This window comes from Erinaceus europaeus, chromosome 17 (genome assembly GCF_950295315.1).
Source record: "Erinaceus europaeus chromosome 17, mEriEur2.1, whole genome shotgun sequence".
Classification (NCBI taxonomy): Eukaryota; Metazoa; Chordata; class Mammalia; order Eulipotyphla; family Erinaceidae; genus Erinaceus; species Erinaceus europaeus.
This window is the reverse complement of record NC_080178.1, coordinates 29,510,606-29,531,756: the sequence shown is the minus strand read 5'-3', so window position 1 is coordinate 29,531,756 and position 21,151 is coordinate 29,510,606. Positions and strand designations below refer to the sequence as shown.

Here is a 21,151-nt window from a genome sequence, read left to right as displayed (position 1 = left end):
AATAAATTAATTAATTTTAAAAACATATATGAAAGTGTGTGTGTGTGTGTGTGTGTGTGTATGTGTGTGTGTGTGCATGCGCACTCAGTCCAGCCCATATCTAAGACCTTGGGAGAACTATGGTGGTTATCTCGGGGGGAGGGGCAGGGGTGGGTAGAACTTTGACGATGACCTGCAGGGGAGTCGCTTCACAGGTGGTGAAGCAGGTCTGTAGGTGTCTGTCTTTCTCTCCCCCTCTCTGTCTTCCCCTCCTCTCTCCATTTCTCTCTGTCCTATCCAACAAAAATGACAACAATAATAACTACAACAATAAAGGCAACAAAAGAGAATAAATAAATATTCTTTAAAAAGGAAAGAACTTTGATGATGGGAGTGGTACAGAACTATACCTCTCTATTATCTTGTAATCCTGTAAATGACTAGTAAATCACTAATTAAAAATTCAACCCAAAAGAACACAGAGATTTTTGTACCTGAGAGATGTCCAAGGTTCATTCCCCAGTGTCATGCTAAAAAAAAAAAAAATCCAATAAATTACAAAGGATCTCTATAAGAAAATATGGCCCAAAGAGAAAAAAAATTTATCACTGGGGCTTCGCCATTCCAGGCTAATCTAATGGTTTCAGATGAAGAGAAACAGAAAGCAAGGAGGAGAAGACAGCACAGTGTCCCCAGTGCAATGAGATCCAGGCTCAAATCTAGGTCACAGACATGGCAAAGCAGGCACATTAACAGCTGAGCTATCTTGCCAGCCCTAAAAATATATTTTAAGGGCACTTCTAAGCTCCCCAGAAGCAAAATTTCCATAATAGGTCTCTCTCTTTCTCTCTCTCTCTCTCTCTCTCTGTGGTCGCTTAATAAAATCTAGTCCACTATCTAGTATGGTTGCTACTGCTTAGTCATGGCTATTGAGCACTTGAAATATATATAACGCCAAAAACTGAAATAAGGCATTTGGCTATAATGAATTAAATAGTTTAAAATTAATACCATTGTTTACAATAGTATAATGTGGCTATCAGCAAATTTCAAATGACACATATTATGTCCCTGTTGAACAGTACCATTATACTTAAGTTTTGGACCTTGGGCAAATATATTCAGCTCTGTACTTTGATTTTTTCATCTGTCAAATGGAAATAATTGGTTTTAATCAGTCTAATTTTACAAGGGTATTGTGAAAACTCTAATAATGGTTACTTATGAACAACTCAGATTATTTTTTACTTTTCTAACTTAGGGAATTTTGCACAGTGCAAAATTCACACATCCCTAATAGTCCTTGAAACAAGGCAGTTAAAATTATGGTCCCATTTATCCATGGAGGACTAGGGCTCAGAGAAATATCTAGGTGCTGGTTCACCTATACCCCAGCTCCTCCCCGCTCCCCCCTCTAAGGTTTTCTGGCATTGCATGACCTCTGATCCTTGTCTTTTCATTATGATTCTAATGATAGTATTGTGATGGCACAGATGAGAGTCTGGATGTGAAAGTTACACTGGAGAGAACACCATACAAGATGCCCACTGAAGCCTCTTCAACTTGCCACAGTCTCAATAGTGGCCTCACTCCATCAATTTCAGTGGTCCTGACAGCTCAGCCTTGCAAATCCTCCGAAAGGAAGATGCCCAATGGGGCCACTTTCAGAAAATCCTCAAACTACTAATAGGATCAGCGGAGCAAATTCTAATCACATCCTGCCGACTTCTGGCTGAGGCTCCTCAACTGTTTGGAGATTTACCTTCACTAACACCACCTTTCCAGTGGAAGCCATGGACAACAATGGCAATAACTGCTGCTAGGGAGAGGATACAATGTGAACATGAGCTAAAAATACTGAGTCCAAACAAGTTCAAGCTCTGATTTCCCTGGGTAATCAATCAGTCAATACCCAACTCTCACCATGAAAGTCTCCAGAAAAAGGCACCATGTCCAAAGGACATATCACCTCTGACAAATAAACCATCTAAATACTAAATCACCACTGAAGGTGTCAACTGCCTCATTCCCAGAAGAGATCAGATAAGCAGGTGGGGTTTGGCTCACAGTCACGTAGGCGCTTCTGCTGCAACTGTCTGGCTCTGTTCGGAAGTGAACTCTGAAACTGCAGGCTGTCAAAATAGATTCCGAAAGTCATAGCGTGCTTTCTGTGTTTTTAAATGGGTCTTTAAAAAGAAAGCCATTTATTTCCTATAGAAGAAATGTTTGAAGTTGGAGGCACGGGAGAGAGGAAAGAAACTTCCACAACTGCGATTAATGCAAGTTGGAATAAAATAAAAGGAAGTCAGTCTTTGCAAAAAAGGGGACTTAAAAGGAAATCAGTAGTACATCATATAGAGTTTGTTTTGGCCTGGATTGCACTATTACTGAGTTCTCGGCCTCCACGTAAATAAAGGAAGAAAGAAAAATTAAAAAAAAAAAACCCTCTGGCTATTATCTGCACTCCTCCACTCTTCAAACATATGTGTGATTCAGATACAGTTTCATTTTTAAGTGTTTCTACCACATTCAGGCAAACAAGGTAGAAGAGTTCATGTCACCACTGGAAGGAAACCATCAAACTTGGATGAAATTGGGGTTACCTCTTCCAGTTGGTTGCTAGCTGGCAAAGTAACAACTTTGATGGGAGAAAAACATCTCCCCAGGCTATAAAATGTGTATTTAGGGAGTCGAGCCATAGTGCAGTGGGTTAAGTGCAGGTGGCGCGAAGAACAAGGACTGGTGTAAGGATCCCGGTTCAAGTCCCCAGATCCCCACCTGCAGGGGAGTCACTTTACAAGCAGTGAAGCAGGTCTGCAGGTGTCTATCTTTCTCTCTCTGTCTTTCCCTCCTCTCTCCACTTCTTTCTGTCCTATCCAACAACAACAATAAAACAACAAGGGCAACAAAAGGGAATAAATGAATAAATTTTTAAATGTGTATCTAACTGAAATCTGTAATCAGATTTTATGTTTCTAGTTATTGCTGTCATAGTTCTGTCCCACACCAGCAAAGAGATCTCTGGTTTTACCACTACCTGATTTGACAGCCACGGCTTATTATGCTCAGAGGCTGCAGCCAGACTTCTACACAGCCCTTTTCCTGCACTCTGCCTTCCAATGCGCCTTTGAGGCTGCCTGATGAGAAATTTCTGCCCAGCAGACCTTAGAGAATAATTATTTTACAGTCAATCTTTTGGTATTGTAATTTCTCTCAAGCTCACCAGTTAACCAAAAAAAAAAAAAAAAAAAACCCACTGGGGATTCAACTTCTATTAATAAACACTTGGTCAGCACAAAAGTTACAGGAATATTTGAAACTAGATCCCCCCCACAAGTATATAATTTAAGCCATTGTGGCTTTGATAACACTGCCCAACACCCTAGAAACCATTTCATATTTTCTGCCTACTGATGTGTGAAACAGATATTAGTATAGTCCTGGGCAAAACTTGTTATGTCTTGGAAATGTATGAAGACACACAAGTACAAAGATACACTATTAATTGTGATATTCCCTTAGGCAAGAACTGGTTCATGTCTATGTTGCAAGCCAACCTAAATGGATCATGTAAGTCCCACTTCCCACCTGGATAACCCAGAAACTCTGACTACCGAAGACATTTCTCTCACATAAGAGACAATCTACTAGTAAGAGGATTCACTGTCAATTTATTCCACCATTTGCAAATCATCAACATTCAGCTGAAAATATCCAGTTATTGCTTCCTATGTTGGAGTGCTTTTTTTTTTTACCTGCTAAAGGACAAAAGGACAAAAATCCTCACTTAATTGACTTAAAGGACAAAATCCTCACTTAATTGGTAGCACAGTTGCTAACAAATATGCAACCTTAATAAAAGAACAAAAAGAATGGGAAACCATTGGAGTGTCTGAAAAAAAGTAATGTGCATGGAATGACTCTGATACAGTACATGGAACTCTTTGGAATTAGCTGTGAGAATCAACCTATGAAATGGGCACAGTTAGGAACTGGGCATTTCAAGGAGGTCAACAAAGTAAAGGAGGCAGGTGGACTCAAGGAAAATGAATAGAAAAGGTCCAGCTAAGCTGTCTGCTGTAGGGATAAGTCAGGAGGGAATTGTGGTTTTTGGTGGGCTGACTTCGCTCTTCATTATAGAAAACATGGGGGTCCAGCCTCCCTCGGATCTTGCTTCAGAGTAAGCACAAAGTAGGGTATTTCTAGAAAAAGTCTTTTTAACTGAGTCTGACAGGAAGGGCTAAGGAAAAGGTCTGCTTGGGGCATTCTCTAGGTGCCTGAACTGATCTTCACTGGAATAATTCATACTCCGTGGTGGAAGAGTTCAGAGTATGAAAGACAGATACAGTTACTTTTTGACAAGGACTTTTGGAGAAAGTTGAAGTTGGTTTCCAACATACCCATGAGGAAAAAAACGCTGCCTTTCATTTGCTGAGTTCTTTCTTTCTTTCCATTTCTTTTTTCTGCCTCCAGCACCAAGCACTGAGGCTTGGTGTAGGCACTATGAATCCACTGCTCCTGGAGGTCATTTTTCTCCCATTGTATTGGATATAGCAGAGAACAATTGAAACCCCCTGCAGGTGGGGAGCATGGGGGGGCTCAAACTGGGATCCTTGCTCAGGTCATTGTTCTTCCTACTATGTGTGCTTAACCCAGCTGGCCACCACCAGAACCCCTTTCTTCCTTCCTTCCTTTATTTTTTTTTTGCCTCCAGGGTTATTGCTGGGACTAGGTGCCTGCACTACGAATCCACTCCTCCTGGAGGCTACTTTTTCCCCTTTTGTGGCCCTTGTTGTTTTATCATTGTTACTATTATTATTATTGCTGTCATCATTGTTGGATAGGACAGAGAGAAATGAAGAGAGAACAGGAAGACGGGGGAGGGGGGGAGAGAAAGACAGACACCTGCAGAGCTGCTTCACTGCCTGTGAAGCGACCCCTCCTGCAGGTGGGGAGCCAGGGGCTCGAACCAGGATCCTTACGCCGGTCCTTGCACATTGCTCCATGTGTGCTTAACCCGCTGTGCTACCACCCAGGCCCCTCCTTCTTTTCTTTTTTTTTAAAGATAGAAGCAGAGATAGAGTGAACAAGACCACAGCACTGAAGTTCCTTCAGTGCAGTGGGGGCGGGGCTTGAACCTGGGTTGTTCACATGGCAAAGCAGCACACTATCCAAGTGAGCTATTTTGCCAACCCTAATGAGTACTTTCTATGACAAAATATGGATAAACCTAATGGATAATGAGATTTCTTTCTTAACTACAGGAAATGAAGGTCTGTTTCTGACAGAAACAGACAGGGAGTACAGATAGACCTGCCAATGCCCATGTCCAGCAGAGAAGCAATTACAGAAGCCAGACCTCCCACCTTCTGCACCCCATAATGATCCTGAGTCCATGCCCCCAGAGGGATAAAAAATAGGAGAGCTTCCAATGGAGGGAATGAGATAAAAAAAAATCTGGTAGTGGGATTTGTGTGAAATTGTACCCGTTATTCTACAGTCTTGTTGATAATTATTTAATCAATAAAAAAGAAAGTCTTTCTAGAAAGACCTGGAACAGAAAATGACACTTAACCACTGAGAGAAGCTTACTGTAGACTACTGTTAAATCACTAATGAAAAAATTAAACAAAGAAACTGAGACACTTAGTGCACAGTCAACATGCAACAAATCCTGGCTATGATGTCACAGGGACTCATGCTTTTGCCCAACTATGATCACTTCTTTCCATAGGGGCGATCTCTGGTCTCAGAAACTGTGGTTATTTGTAGACAAAACTCTAGCCACCTTCAAGATGTGGGGTAGGTAAATGGAGAACCATCTCCAATTACCACCTGAACGTTGACTGAGGCACTTTTTATTTATAAAAAGGAAACACTGACAAAACCATAGGATAAGAGGGGTACAACTCCACACAATTCCCACCACCAGATCTCTGTATCCCATCCCATCCCCTGATAGCTTTCCTATTCTTTATCCCTCTGGGAGTATGGACCCAAGGTCATTATGGGATGAAGAAGGTGGAAGGTCTGGCTTCTGTAATTGTTTCCCTGCTGAATATGGGCATTGACTGGACTGAGGCACTTTCTATACAGTTCTACCCATGTCTACACACCAATGCATATATGGATGTACAGATTCTTTAATGCATATTGGTGTAATGCATATTGGTGCACCAAAGTAAAAGAGTCTGGGTGCAGGGGAGAGAGAGTTCAGGTCCTGGAACAGGATGGCAGAGGACCTAGTGGGGGTTGTATTGTTGTGTGAAAAACTGAGAAATGTTATGTATGTACAAACTATTGTATTTACTGTCGACTGTAAAACATTAATCCCCCAATAAAGAATTTTTTTTAAAAAAATGCATAAACTGAGGAAGCTGACAAGGGTTGTGTGATCATCTTAAACAGCAGAGAATTTTTGAGAAGTTCCTCAGAGCAAACTCATACTGTGTATTACATACTTAATCGTAAGTCTATATACTAGTTCCTTAACTTCAAGATGAGAAGGAAGACTAGCTTCAGGGCTAGAGAGACAGAAGCTTCGGGAGGGCAGAGAGAAAGGAGCTGGGCAGGATGGCTGCCTCAAGGGGGTCAAACGCAGTAAGGCAAGCAAATGTAGGCAACTCTTTCCCAAGCTGTCTCAATTTTAGTCTATAAATGAATGGAATAAGAAACTAGTAGAAGTACTACTAAATATCTACATTCCAGGAGCTAAGCAATTAAATGATTGATTAGTTCTATTCTCTATGATTTTTCAGACATTGCATTCACAAAACAATTTAAATACTCTTTCAAACTCAAAAGAGGACATTAGATGGCTCAAGTAATGTTGATGTACAGACAAAATTTAAAACCTCCCTACACCTGTCCATTCATCATTACTTCAGGACAAGTACCTAGTCTTTGATAAATGACTGGAATTGTACATGCAAGGTGGATAAGAGTTTCAAAGGTTGAGAGAGCATTTCAAACACTGAGGGACCAAACTTTTCCTACAGAGGTCACAAGTTCGTTCCTAGGTGATATTACCACTTACGACTTTTCTTTTCTAACAGGAAAAAATGGTATTTTTATGATAATCACGTAAACGTGAGAACCAAGGAGGCTAAGAGATAACTCATCCAGCAGAATACCACCATTTGCAAGAGCATGTGTTGGAGCCTTCTGCCAGCCCATGGGAGCACCAAGCAGCAGTGAAGCAATGCTGTGGTGTCTCTCCTTCTCTTTGCCTCTTTCTCTCACTCTGCCTTTCACCCTGAAGGAGAAAGAGGAGGGGAAGGAGGAGGAAGGGGGAGTAAGCGAAGGAGGATGGAGAAGGAGAAAGAAGAAGAAGGAGAAGGAGAGGGAGGAGAAGAAGAAAAAGGAGAAGGAGGAGAAGAAGAAGGAGGAGGAGGGGAAGAAAAGATTCAACTGGGGTCAGGTGGTGGTGTACCTGGTTAGGCACACAAATTGTGGTGTGCAAGCTTGCAGGTTCAAGCCCCTGGTCCCCACCTGCAGGGGGAAAGCTTCACGATGGTGGAGTAGGGCTACAGGTGTCTCTCTGTCTCTCTCCCTCTCTGTCTTACCCTCCCTCCTCAATTTGTCTCTGTCTCTAGCTAATAAATAAAATACATTAAAAAAAGAATGAGTAAAAAAAAGAAGAAAAGATTCATTTTCAGGGATCGATGGAATCATGAAAACATGAAACCTGGTGGCAAGGAGAAAAAAAAAGAGAACCAAAAAAAAAAAAAAAGGTACAATTACATCAAAAGAAAAAGAAAATAAGCAAATATTTATCTGAAAGGTGAACCTGAAAAAATTACTTTATATATACAATGATCAATTACACTAAATTAGTAAATCCAAGGGGCTGGGGGAGATAACAGAATGGTTATGCAAAAAGCTTTCATTCCCAGGTTCAATCTCCAGTACCATCATAAGCCAGAGCTGTCACTACTCTCCACCCTCCCCCCCCAATCTCTCTTTTTCCTGCCTCCAGGGTTATCACTAGATAACCCTCCACTACTTATGGAGGTCATTTTATTTTACATTTTTATTGGATAGGACAGAGAGAAATTGAGGGGAGGGGAAAACAGAGAGAGGTGAGAGAAAGACATCTACAGACCTGCTTCACCACTTGTGATGCAACTCCCCCTTCAGGTGGGGAGCCAGGGACTGAAACCTGGATCTTTTTGCAGGTCCTTGCACTTAACAGGTGTGCTATGGCCTGGCCTGGCCCAGCTCCTGCCTCTCTTTCTCTTTCTCCCTCTCTCATGTTCTCTCTCTCCCTCTTATGCTCTTTTTATCCATGTATCTCTCATATAAATAAATAAAATACAATCCAGGGGGATCAGGCGGTAGTGCAGAAGGTTAAGCACATGTGTCATGAAGTGTAAAGACCAGCATAACGAGAATCCCAGTTCGAGCCCGCCACCCCACCTGCAGGGGGGTCGATTCATAAGCTGATTCACATGTCTGCAGGTGTCTGTCTTTCTCTCCCCGTCTTCCCCATCTCTCTTGATTTCTCCCTATCTTATCTAACAACAACAGCAATAACAATAATAACCACAACAATGATAAAACAACAAGGGCAACAAAAAGGGGAAAAAAATAGCCTCCAGGACCAGTGGATTCTTAGGGCACCAAGCCCCAGTGATTACCCTAGAGGCAAAGTAAATAAATAAGTAAATAAATAAAAACCCAAATGATTTTTTTTCCTGCTTTCATACCAAACACAGATTCAGCCCTAAGTAAGACAACCACCACAGGAACTGGTTTGAAGTATTAAACCAGTGGTCATAATCAATACCACTTAATCTCTTGTGTTGCACATCCCTCCCCCTCCCCAAATAACATCTAGCTAACAAGGTGAGTCTAGGTCTTGGGAGGTTAAATGTGTGCAGATGCTGTTTCTGCTGCACCAAATTCCTCCCCCTCCACACAAAATCCCTCAAAAGGCATCCAGGCCCATTTAAACAACACCTCATCTTACATGGAGGTCATCCCCTCCCGCTAGAAAGCCCAACCAAAAGTCAAGGAAGGAGGGGTAGGCTAAGGTCACTCCTTGGAGAACCATTCCACCTGCTTCCCTCCCGTGGCTAGTAGTGACACAGGCACTAGGCGGGTGCAGCACCTCATGGAGCACGTCAGAGAACCAGCTGCCAGGGTTTTGATAGGAGAGAATGGCTGAGAATTCTGCACCTGACTCTATCTGCTTATAGGAAGCAGCACAGTAATGGCGTGCTTGGGTCAAAACATTGTCTCCTGGTCTGTGGTGCCACAGGTTAGGTTCTTAGCTAGGAAGGGAGAAGAAAGGGTGGAGAGGTGTAACCATTCTACCACCATTTTTTTGAACTTCACCCTTTTCTTTTCCTTCCATTCTTTCTCACCAGGGTCACTGCTGAAGCTCAGTGCCTACATGACTCCAAAGGATCCTTTTGTTTTCATTGGAGAGAGAGATAGAGAAAGTTGAGAGAAAAGAGGGAGAGACACTAGCAGCACTGCTGCAATGCTTGTGAAGCGTCCTCCTGGCAGGTGGAGATGGAGCACCTGACTTGGTCCTTTCCTGAGGTAATGAGCACGCTCCACAGTGCGAGACACCAGTGGGTCCCTCATTTCTACCCTTTTCTGTTCAAAACCAAACACAACAACAACAACAAAATCCTAACATCACTGAATATGCTCGGTTTCAGGATCACACTGTTTCCATTTAGTCCGTGGGCTCCTTAGCACACAAAAGTAAAAAGGGGCCCGACCCTGTACCTCGACCAGGAGGGAGAACTCTAGGCTGGGAGCGCAGACCAGCTCCAGACTCAAATGGACTGGGGTAATGGGGTGCTTCTGAGGGCTCTAGAGCAAGGACTCCTTCCCCTCCTCCACCTGTGGGGTGGGGTTCGAGGTGGGGGTGGGGGCTCCCAAGCACAGCCATTTCCCCACCCAATCTCCCAGGGCAGGCGCTTTTCCTTCCTTCATTACCTCACTACCTCCTTCCCTTGACGTCAGCCCCGGGTCCTCCAGAGGGCGGCAGGGAGGATGGAGATGAGTTTGGGGGCAGTCGGTATCAGGATCCCTGCAGCACCGGGGGGTGTGGGGTGGGGGTGGGGGACTATGAGGTAATGGGCGCCCAATCCCCTGTCTTAAAGGCCGAGAACCACCGGGTTTCCTCCCCACCATCCTACCCACACCCCACCTCCCCTCCCTGCGGGGGCCAGAGTGTGCACCAGTTACTAGGCAACCCTATCAGACGCATGGGATGCCAGCCAAGTTCACCCAAAGTTGAAGAGTAAATTTGGGGAAGAGAAGGAGAAGAGTGGAGAGGAGCCTAGAAAAGGCACACAGGAGAGGGAGGAACAGCCGGCCATCCGCCTGCTTCCTTGGAACAGGAAGCAGGGCCAGTGAGGACTTGAGCAGTCTCCCAGTGGTCCCACCCAGCCCACAGCCAGGAGCAGGGAATCCTTGCACCCAACCCCAGAAGGCAAAGCTGGGGAGGAAGCTGTGACTATGAGGGTCGTAACAAGTGGCTGAAGTCTTCCCAGAGAAGTCTAAGCTGATGTTGATGCCAGTGAGCAAGGATGGGTTTGAGAATTGAGAAGAGTTGTAAGGAAGTGAACTCCTTCCTTGCAAATTGCTTGCAAATCTTTGGTGTGATGGAAGCTAAAGTCCCTCCCAGCAAGGAGTCCTTACAAAAAATAACTTCACAGTGTGCCGTTGTTCTCCAACTGCAAACTGTGAACGCCCTCGTTTATATTCAAAACAGGACACCCAGAGGCAGAGGTAGCGTTCTGATCAGAATTGAGGTCTGATCTAGTTTGCTCTCAAGAGATGGGTAGGCTAAAGGCACCCCTCGGCTCCCAAACTCCACACACTAGCAATTTGGGGCTCCACCACGGCGGACTTTCCTGAGTCTGCTGGCTCCCACAGCCCTTCCTCTGCCCCAGGGACCCAGCCTCCAGGTTGACCAGCTTCCTACCTGCTGTACGGTGTCCTTAGCAGCAGAGCCTGGCTGCCGGTGCAGCTGTCGGTGGGGGTGTGGCAGCCGTAGACTGGGGGTGGCACAGAGTACTGCTGCTCACCTGCAGAGATGGGGGGGAGTAAGTGGAGCCCTGAGGGGTCCTAGGTGCCCATTGGGCATAGAGGAGAAAGTGCACTTCGACTGGTCTCTAGGAATGAGCTGGGGACACTGGGGTCAGAAGGAGGTGGGTGTCCAGATCCTAAGGCTCTAAGTTTCTCATAAGCTTTACATTTAACAGTAGCAGACGCCTCCAACAGCCCAGAAAGCATACAAGGTATTCCTAGACTTGGTTCAACAGAGGTGAAATGGGGGGGGGGGTGAGGGAGGGACTTAATCTCTTTATTTATTGTGAGAGAGATACATAAAAGAAAGATACCAGGACACTGTTCAGCTCTGGCTTATGATGATGCTGGGGGGCTTGAACCTGGGACCTCAAGAGTCTTAGGCATGAAAGTCTTTTTGCATGGCCACTATGCTATTTCCCCAGGCCAGGGGGTTCAGTTCTTTTCAGTTGAGTGAGACTGGACGGTTTAATTCTACAAACCCTTCCTGGGTTTGCTGTGTGTTGGATACTTACTTAGATGTGGGCGAAGGGGAAGACCCACTTCACGCTCCCCCACCCTGCTTACCCAGGGCGCCCTGCTGACCCATGGGGTCCTCGTGCTTGAAGGAGTGGTTGGGAAACTGCGCCGCGTGGTGCGAGGGCGTGTGGCCATAGCTGGGCGTCCCGTCGAAGGTGACCGTGCTGTAGCCTGCGGGAGCGGCGGAGAGAAGCACAGCGGTCAGCGAGTGTGGACAGAACGCACGCGAGTAGCGGTAAAACCTCCTGGCCCTGCAACTCGGGTCCCCAGCCGAGGCTCACGCTCGGCCTCCTCAGGCTGCAGGACATTCTCTGGGAATCGGACCCAAACTCGGATGCCTGACCTTGGGACAGGATCTCCCACTTGCCCAAACAAACCCTCACCTCCCCGCAGTCTCCCAACCCATTCACACCCCAGCACTGAGCCTCCAGTAAGTTGAGCAAGAAAACTGACAACCACTCGCTCTAAGGAGACAGTTGCCCTCCCCCACGCTACCCCACCCCCAAAATACAAACACAAACAAGGAGGCTCAGGCGCTGGGGTATCGCAGGGCGAGCGCAATGGATCTAGTCGGTGATCCCGCGCTGACTCTGAGCGGTAAATCAGGGACCCGCGCACCAACTTTCATTAATTACTTGGAGCCCGTTAAAACCTGGGCTTTAAGTGGGGAAGATTTCCAACTGATGTCGTCTGAGCTGAGCGACCAAAACACGCACAACCACCACCATCCCAAGGCCTTGGGGAAAGCTGGGGAGCGCAGGGGGCTAAGCGGGGGAAAAAGGACGCGGTGGGTTGGGCCTCACAGACCTCCATCCTGCACTGCCTTCCTCCCCATTTCCGACCCATCTCGCACCCTTTAGCACCACTGCGGGGGCGGCATCCTTATGCTGCAGACCCGGAAGCCTGTTTGTTTTATAACGTGTCTGGCAGTGTACCGCTCTGGCTCCATTACAAAGCACGAGTCCCCTGCCTCAGTTTCCCTGTCGAGAAAGAGAGATCCTGCCAGTATTCTCTCCTCACTGCCCGAAGCTGAGAAAAAGAATGTAGTGTTTCTGGCTGAAAGCAGGAGTCTCTTTCTACAGTCACTGTTATTAAACTGCTTTGAACACATGCCCCCACCCGCTTCGGGAAAACTCTTGACGTCTTTGCAGAAAATGCACCCTCCATCTATGTCACAGATCCGATCTGGAACCCAGAGCCCAAACGTGGGGCTCTAGAGTCTCTGGCCTGAGTGATCTAGTGCTGAATGACCACAAGCAGAGGCTTACTCTGTACAGCGCCGCCAGCAGGCCCCAACCAAGCCCCTCTGCTGAGCGTCCAAACCCCACTCAATTCTAGGAAGTGAGAAACCTTAGCCAGGCATGATCTAGGCTTTACAAGTACCCCAGAAAAGCTAAAGTTAGAGAGAGAAATTAGGCCTCCTACCTTTGAGATACAGGCCCCCCCCCAATAAAAACAAACAGCAGATTTCCACTGCCTATTCCCAGGAGCCTGAGGAGTAGAAGGTGTGCAGGTTATGTTTAAAAGGCAGTACAGAGTAGGTCAAGTCTTACTCACTGATTGGTCACATTCGTTTACAACTTAAAAAGCCACTAGTTTGCACAGTTAGCACCATCTGTGAAGCCCCGGTTTCCCGCCAGTTAAATAGGCAGCTCCTGTCCCCTAACAGCTCAGAGTGTGGGTGAACCTCTCTAGCCTTTCAGACACTTATTTGGGGAGCGGAGTCCTGGCCTCTCTTGAAGCCTACGGATTAGATTGCAAACGAAATTTGACTCCGAGGACTCAGTTTTGCAGAGAAAAGGCTGAATCTTGAAAGTAACTTTAAAATATTTATAAGGAGAAATACAATCACCAAAGAAAGTGCCTGTGGACCAACCATTCTCCATCCCTGAGCTCGTTGCTGCAGAGCGAGAGCCACCAGTTGCAGGCTGCTGCTCCGGAGAGTTGCCCCGGAAAAAATTTCCACCACCACCACCACCACCCTCACCCCCCCGCCAAGATTCGACAGGTAGAACTTGGTGGACTGGAGCTGGTCTCCCACCCCCCCACCCCGCCCTCAGGTCTCCCGGGAGGGCCAGTGGTGAAAGAGCATGCAGAGAGGAGGGTTCTTTCAATTACAAACTTATCGGGCACTGGACTGATTAGAGCGCGCTATCCCGGGGCCTTGCGGTGGGCCAGAAGCGGAGAGCGCGGGGGCGGCGGCAGAGGGGGGCAGTGTGTTCAAAGGCTCCTTGTACGGGCCTTGGTGGGAGAGGTTCTGGCAGCCAAGGTAGCGCCTTTCCCACGGTTAGTCTGCGCCAGGAAAACGGAGCGCAACCTTGACCGCAAAAAGAAAACTCTTCGCCCCCCCCCCCCCTCCGTGCGCAGAAAGGAAGCCCGGGAACGCGCTAGCCTGGTCAGGTCCCCAGGGAGCTAAGGGGTGGGGTGGACGGCAGCCTTGACCAGGAAGGTGGTCAGAAGACTGCAAATGAGGATTCTGCAGCTGCAGCTGGAGACTGGGAAATCTGCCCTCCCTCACGAAATACCAAAATACCCTCTTTGATGCTGCCCAAGAGTGGTGTCTTTTGATTTAGGGCCAAGAAAGCCCACCTTCATAAAACCTTTGGGGGGGGGGGGGCTGGTGATGCCAAGGCCACCCTCCTGCACTTAGGATTTTGCAGAGGGGCTTTCCGGGGGGTAAAACAGGGAAAAACATCACATTTAGTTTGAGATTTCCCAAGTGCTCACTACTTCTTTCAAAGCAGCCGTCCACTCTCTGAGACATCAATGGGTTCAGAGCCCATAGTCAGTCACTCCAGGCAGAAGAAAAACGGTGGGGTCCAAGATCCCTAGAAAAGCAGGTGGAAATAGCCTAGATTGAACTAAGTTCCAGTCCCAACTGTGTCACAAACTGAGAGACTTCTGATCTCTTGGAGTCTAGATTTCTTCCTCTGATGTCAGGCTGCCTGGAGCTACTTGCAAATATTAGTTATTAAAAAAAAAAAAAGTTGGGAGTCAGGTGGTAGCGCAGCGGGTTAAGCGCATGTGGTGCAAAGCACAAGAACCTGCATAGGGATCCCGGTTCGAGCCCCTGGCTCCCCACCTGCAGGGGAGTCGCTTCACAGGCGGTGAAGCAAGTCTGCAGGTGTCTATCTTTCTCTCCCCCTCTCTGTCTTCCCCTCCTCTCTCTATTTCTCTCTGTCCTATCCAACAACAATAATAACTACAACAACAACTACAATACCAATGAAAACAAAAGGGAAAATAAATATAAAAAATTATTTAAAAAAAAGTTATTGTCACCAAGGTTATCACTGAGACTTGGTGCCTGCAAGCCAACCCCACTACTCTCTGGCCGTCCTATATTTTTTTAAAGAAATTTTGAGAGGAGATGGAGATATAAAGAGGGAGAAAAAGACACAACTGCAGACTTGCTTCCGTTTCCTCTCTGTAGGTGAGAAGCAGGGGCTCAAAACCAGATCCTTGTTCATGGTAACCTGTGCTCAACCAGGCATTCCCTCACCTAGACCCCTCAAAGGTTAATTATCTTAATATTAACACATGGAGCTCAACACAAAGACGGTGATAAGTAAAGGTTTAGTACCTGAGTTCTTGAAAAGTGAGGCTAGGAAGCCAGTCATACTGAAGGCACACCCGGTAGAGCACACCCATGTTACTATGCTCAAGGACCTGGGTTCAATTCAACTCTCATTCCCTATCTGCAGGAGAGATGTTTCAGGAGTGGTGGAACAGTGCTGCAGATGTCTCTTCTCTCTGCCTCTCCCTCTACAGAAAAAAATAAAAAATCTCTCCCACAATGGTGTAGTGCAGACAGCAAACACAGCAATGATACTGGCTGGGGTGGAGGAGGTGTGTGTGGTAGCTTGAGAAAGAGACTGTCACTTGGGATACCAGCAGCTGTCCTCTCCTTTGGAGATGAGCTAGGCTAACCTGGTGGAGGGATAGGGATCCAGTGTTGTTTCTTTTTCACTAGACTTAGCCTCAACATTTTCAGTTTAGAGGAAAAAACTGATATACTTGACTCCCCCAGCTTGGGCTTTGGACCTGGACATACGTTATTGGGGGAGACCCGGGAACTCTGCAAATCCAGAATAAATCTGAAATCTTGAAGTCTCAAGACCCAGGCTATTTGAAGACTCAAGACCCAGGCTAGTTGCCAAAGCCAAAGTGGAGACTGGAATGGCTTCTCACATCCTACCCATGCATCCAGGCTCCCAGTGATTCCTAAGGGCTGGGCTGGGCTGGGCCCACTTAAATTTATATGTTCATTCTGAGAAAGCCTAAGCAGGCAGACACAGCCAGCAGGCTGTGACTAGCTTCTCCAGAGTTCTTCTCCTCCCTTTTTTGGAGAGGGGTTAACTAGCCCTGGTCCCCTAGTTTCAAAATCCAATTTCTCTTTGGTAACCCAGCCTGCCTGCTCCAAAAAGGTTCTGATTTTCTCCTGTAGTGGAGCACGGATGGACTGACTACAAAGCACCAGGCTTGGCTGATGGGAGATGGGACACCAAAACTGCCCCTGTAGTCAGGGGCTCAAAGCAACAGCATCCATGTTCCAGTAACTCCCAAGGAAACTACAACTCTTATAAATTATTCACCCCAGGAACTTAGAGCAAATGTTTTCTCTATGTAGTACACATCCACACAACGGACACTCACATCACACACCTGTCTGCCAGCCTTGCCTCTTTTGGATCACTCAAGTTTAGGTATCCAGTTATCTTCTGTATTTAGAAACCAAACGGGTAGTCGGGAATATGCTTCTCTGACATAGAGCAACTTTCTTACAGGTAGAGAAACTGAGAAGTAGAGATCTCGGAGGTAGTATCAAGGCTGATACTATCAAGGTTCAAGGTAGTTTCTCAAGATCTCCAGGTAGTATCAAGGCTCCTCAGAGACAGTGCCCTCAGTGACATGGCACACGCCTCTACTATTGACACTGTGCTGCTGAAGAAGTAGGAAACACTAATTTCACTCAAGGAAGATGTAAGGAGAAACAACCCCCCACCCCGACCCCAAGCAATGGTTTGAGGTTCCACTGGAAGTGGATTTCCCGAAGGTGGAGGGAAAGGTGGTTTCGATTTCGCTCAGGTATTCCACCAAGATGTGATGGGAAGGCTTGGAGGTGCACATCTCAGAGAGCAACCTCCTGAAGAGCAGAGCTCCCTGGGAGCCCCAGAACCTTAGGGCAACGGTACAAGCTTCGTGCCTCCATTCCAGAAACATCCCAATCCCTACGTCAAAGAGAACTTTTGTTCTAAGGCAACCATCCGCATTCCCTTAACAAAACAAACAAAAAAATTAAACTCAATGGGTTTGAGTTTTCAACAACGCACAAGTCCAATTGGGACAAACCGGTTATGCGCTGGTCCCGAGAAGCAGCATATTCCCAGCAAGGATAAGAAAACCACTGCTGTGTCCCCTAATGAACACAAATGACAAACATTCATCCGTTTTCTAATGCCCAAATCTTTGTGAACATCTACCCTCAGCTCAGCATCGCGTTTCACCAGGCGCCCAAGAGCCCTGCAAGGGAGACCAGAGGCTGCTTTGGCCTCTCGCCACCGTCTTAGACAGAATTCGGTCCCACACAGCGTGGAATCGGATAAACGGGGGTGGGGGTGGGGAGGCGTGTGGCCGCAGCCTAAGCTGAAACCCAGGGAAGATCCGATACCCTGTGGCTACAAAATGCGGGAGCTGTGCACAGGCGGACAGGGACTAGGTAGGGACTGGGGAAAGCCGCTGTCTGGTTCACTCGTTCATTCCCGCGGTCACGATGCCCAGTGCGCGTCTACTCTAGTGTGTGCTGAGCCGTGGCTGGGTTAGCGGGCGTCTCCTCTAGCCGGTGTCCAGCCACCGTTAGGTCTGGGGCGGCTTGGGGAGGCGGGGTGCGACGACAGCAGCGCAGGCTGTCCATGCAGCGCTGGCCCAACTCCGAAGCTGCAGCCTGCACACCTAACAAGCCCAGTGGCCAGCTGATAGCCGGTTGGGGTCCCGGACACCGAAACCCCTTCCCCAGAAAGAGCCCGACTCTGCACCGGCTCCCCCCGCGGGCACCCGCAGCGCGCCATCCTCCCAGAGACCTCCCGGCTCAAGCGAACAAGCGAGGAGGCTCAGTACGCTGAGGCCGTCGGGAGCCGCGGCCCGCGGCGGTTCCCCTCCTCCGCCCCCGGCCTCCCCAGCCACAGCGGCCGCCTCCACCCTCGCGGTACCCGGCGAAGCTCAGGGTCGGGCGCGGAGGAGGACGCTGCGCGCCACATCCCGGCGACCCCGCCCCGCGCGTAGGGGACGCTCCCGGCGCGCTCACCCTGGTTGCGAATGGCGGGCTGGCTCTCGAGGCAGCTGGGCAGGTAGGGCGCGTTGGGGAACATCCTGGCCTGGCCCGAGGGCGCCTGGCTGGGCGGGGGAGGCCCAAAGGGGCCGTAACGACAGGCCCCGGCCGTGCCGGTGAACTGGCCGGAGAAGTGGACGGTGAAGGCGCTCAGGCACTGCTCCTCGTGCGGCTCGGCGCCGCCCCAGCTCGGCTCCTGTTTGATGAAGGAGTGCGGCGGCGGCGGCGGCGGCGGCGGCGGGGCGGGCGGCGGAGCTGGGCCGCCCAGCGAGCCGTACGCCGAGGCCCCCGGGGGCGCGAAGTCCAGCACCGGCGCCCACTGCGCGGCGCCGCTCACAGGCAGCGCGCAGCCGCCGCCGCCGCCCAGCGAGGGCACCGCGGGCAGCAGAGCGTTCAGGTCCCGCACGTCGGACCCCATGGGCGGCGCCTCCGCGGCGGATGCCCCGCGGCTTCTGCGGCCTTGCAGGCGCTCGGCGCTCGGCTCGCACGCGCCTCGCTTGGCCCAGACGCCGGCCGGGCCGCGCGCTCCCGGCTGCTCAGGCTGCTGGAGGCCCCCGAGCCCCGCGCGCAGCGTCAGCACAGGCTCGGGCTCCCGGGCGCACGTGGACGCCGGCTCCTGCGGCAGGAGGAAGTCCAGGGTCGCGGTGGGGAGGCGGCGGGCCGCGGGTCCCTGGCTGCCGTCCGGGCTCCGGCTGGGTGAATGAGGGGGAGGATGGGCGGGAAGAGGGGGAGCAGAGCGGCGGCTGGGTTGCGGAGAGGCCCCGGGTGTGGGCGCTGCCTTGAACTCCTTACCCCTGCCTGGCTGCCCTCAATTTCCCAAAGCTCAAATAAGAGGGGCCGGCCGCGGAGGGGAGGAGCCAGGAGTCTGGGTCGCTCCATTCACGCCGCAGCTTTCTTCGGGCTCTGCGGCGCGCGCCACTCGGAGTGGGGGGGGGGGGCAGCGTGGGGGGGGGGGGCGGACCCTCGGGCAGATACCCTCCTCCTTGCACCCGCCTAGCGTTCTCGGCCGGCATGGGAGGGGGGACACACTCCTCTCCCCACTCCCACCCCAGCCACACCCCTCCCCAGCTTTTGCAGGGCATTGGCGAATCTCTCCAGGTGAGCAGCGATTAGACCCTTTGGGGTCAGGGAAGGGGGGGGGTCCTCTGAGGGGGTGGGCTGGAGGGAGGGGCAGGTGGGCTCCACAAAGGCGGGAACTTCGTGAAGGCGCAAAGAACTTGCTCGGATCACTCACTGGGATATTCATTCTCTCTCTCTTCCCCTTTCTTTCTCCTCCTCTCTCTCTTTTGCTCTCTCCCCTAGCCTCCAGTTACGTCGGATTGGATCGAGGTGGTTGGTGGCTGCCGTCTGGGTGTCGCGGGGGATAGGAGGGGTTTGGGCCCTTGTGCAGCCTGGAGACCAGGTTGTGGATAAGCCGTGAGATCGGACCTCGCGGCAGTCGGTTTCTTGGGCGACGCGCGCGCCCCGAGCAAGGTGCTGAACAGTTACCTTCTTAGAAGTGGGTGGCCGCACATGACCCGCGCCCCAGAGCGAGCCGTTCTTGACTCCTCTGCTGCCAACCCGGGTCAGCGCGGCTAGTTTGGGAGGAAGCGAACCCCTTCAGATGCCCAGAGAGCGCACAGTCCCGGAGCCCAGTGCAGGGAAGTGGCGCGGCTTCTAATTTGCAGGCGCAAACCAGCTAGGCGACCGAGGGGGGAGTTTCCTGAGGCCCAGAGTCCGGTTCCTAGGCTCTGTGCTTACTGTCCTGAGCCCTGTGCACCGGACTTCCACGGACCGGCCTGTTCCCTCACCTAACTACTTTTAGGGAGGTCCGCGTCCACAGGCAGGTGTTAAGGGCGCAGTTTTGTTTCCGAGTCAGGATCTATGGGGTAACCGGGCGGAGGCGATGGGAAAGGCCACGAAGCCAAAAGCCAGAGGTGCGTTTCGGGAGCGCGTGGGAATGGTCGGGAGGCTGCGGAGATGGCGCTACCTGGGACCGCGGGGAGCGCAGGGCGGGAGGCGGTCGGTCGCCGAGCCCTGCACCTGGCTAAAGGCGAGCTCGCAGCTTTCCAGCCGGGGTGGTTGCCGTTATTATTTTTGCAAGGAAAGGAAGTGTTTCGAAGTCGAGTTGCTCTTCATTTATGACACTTCGGTTTTTTTTTTTTAATTTGCATTGAATCAAGCAAAGTAGCTGCAGATTTCCGGTGCGGATCTGAAATGTGTGTGGGCTCAGGACCCACAAGCTAAACGCAATTCCTTCCTTTTGCGCCGCATAGATTGGAGGTTCAGGGAAGCCTTCGGACAAACTCTTCTTCTACCCTGCTTACTCCCTGAGCTATTCTCGCGGTTGTGCACTACTTCTGATACTTGATTTTACGAGGTCTCCACTCAAAAGCTGTCCTCCCCCATTTTTGTCTTTTTAAAATGAGAGGCTCTAAATGCCAGTCCCACACCCCACCCCTACACCCTGTGGCTTCCTACTTCTCTCCCGCACCGGGCACCTCTATACCTGCCACCTACTAGAAAAAGTGAACAGAGAGTGCGCGCTTTGTCCTTTTGGTGTGGAAAAACCCCTAGACACAAAACTACTCTGGCCTGGTCCTCCATAAAACGACCCAAACTTCACTGCTTCACTGTGGGTCTCATCGTCTTGCTTCGATCCCCCCCACCCCCCGCAAAGCCCTTTAAAGAGAGAGCGCCCCTGGGATTCACTAAAGCGCTCCAAGTGAAGGAGGTTGCTTTCTGAAAAGCCAGGGATTTACATTTCCAAACGAAAAAAGGGGGCTTTGTTGTCTTTAGTTCTCCTTTGCCGTTTTTTTTTTTTTGGGGGGGGGTTGGGAGAGGGTAGCAAGGCTGTGAGCTGAGTGAATTTGAATCCCAGATAGAATAGGGCCTGATTTTTTTTAAAAAAGAATTTATTTATTTATTCATGAGAAAGATAGGAGGAGAGAAAGAACCAGCCATCACTCTGGTACATGTGCTGCCGGGGATCAAACACAGGGCCTCATGCTTGAGAGACTAGTGCCTTAGGCAGTGTGCCACCTCCCAGACCACTTAGGGCCTGGTTTTTTCCCCCTCTGGGGTGAAAGAAAGTGGGGGCTGAACCCACTTAGTAGACTCCTTTCCTCCACCATTTATTGCCGGAGAAAGCCTGAACAGGGAAGAACAGTGGTGCAATTCCCATTTCATTCCTGGGCTACCTGCTCGCCCAGACCTCAGCCCACTTCGGTGGGAGGAGTTCCCTGCTGCCAGTAGTTAAAATGTTCTAAGTCCAGAACAGCAGGCAGTGTGTGT

The 21,151-nt window shown here is 49.6% G+C and overlaps 2 protein-coding genes across 2 annotated transcripts in view; one reads left to right on the top strand and one right to left on the bottom strand.

The window, feature by feature from the left end:
• The window catches only part of WT1 (WT1 transcription factor), a 59,070-nt gene extending 40,277 nt beyond the window's left edge, over positions 1–18,793 (bottom strand). Inside the window, 4 exon segments of the mRNA XM_060176632.1 lie at positions 10,928–11,030; positions 11,599–11,721; positions 17,855–18,592; positions 18,595–18,793. Of these exon segments, the coding sequence (XP_060032615.1) occupies positions 10,928–11,030; positions 11,599–11,721; positions 17,855–18,592; positions 18,595–18,757 (1,127 nt within the window). The 5' untranslated portion in view covers positions 18,758–18,793.
• A 17-nt stretch (positions 18,794–18,810) lies between these two features.
• LOC132533868 (large ribosomal subunit protein eL31-like) overlaps positions 18,811–21,151 on the top strand; it is a 101,193-nt gene continuing 98,852 nt past the window's right edge. The window contains exon 1 of the mRNA XM_060176633.1: positions 18,811–18,976. The gene's annotated coding sequence lies outside the window, so the exon portion shown is untranslated. The remainder of the gene's footprint in view (positions 18,977–21,151) is intronic.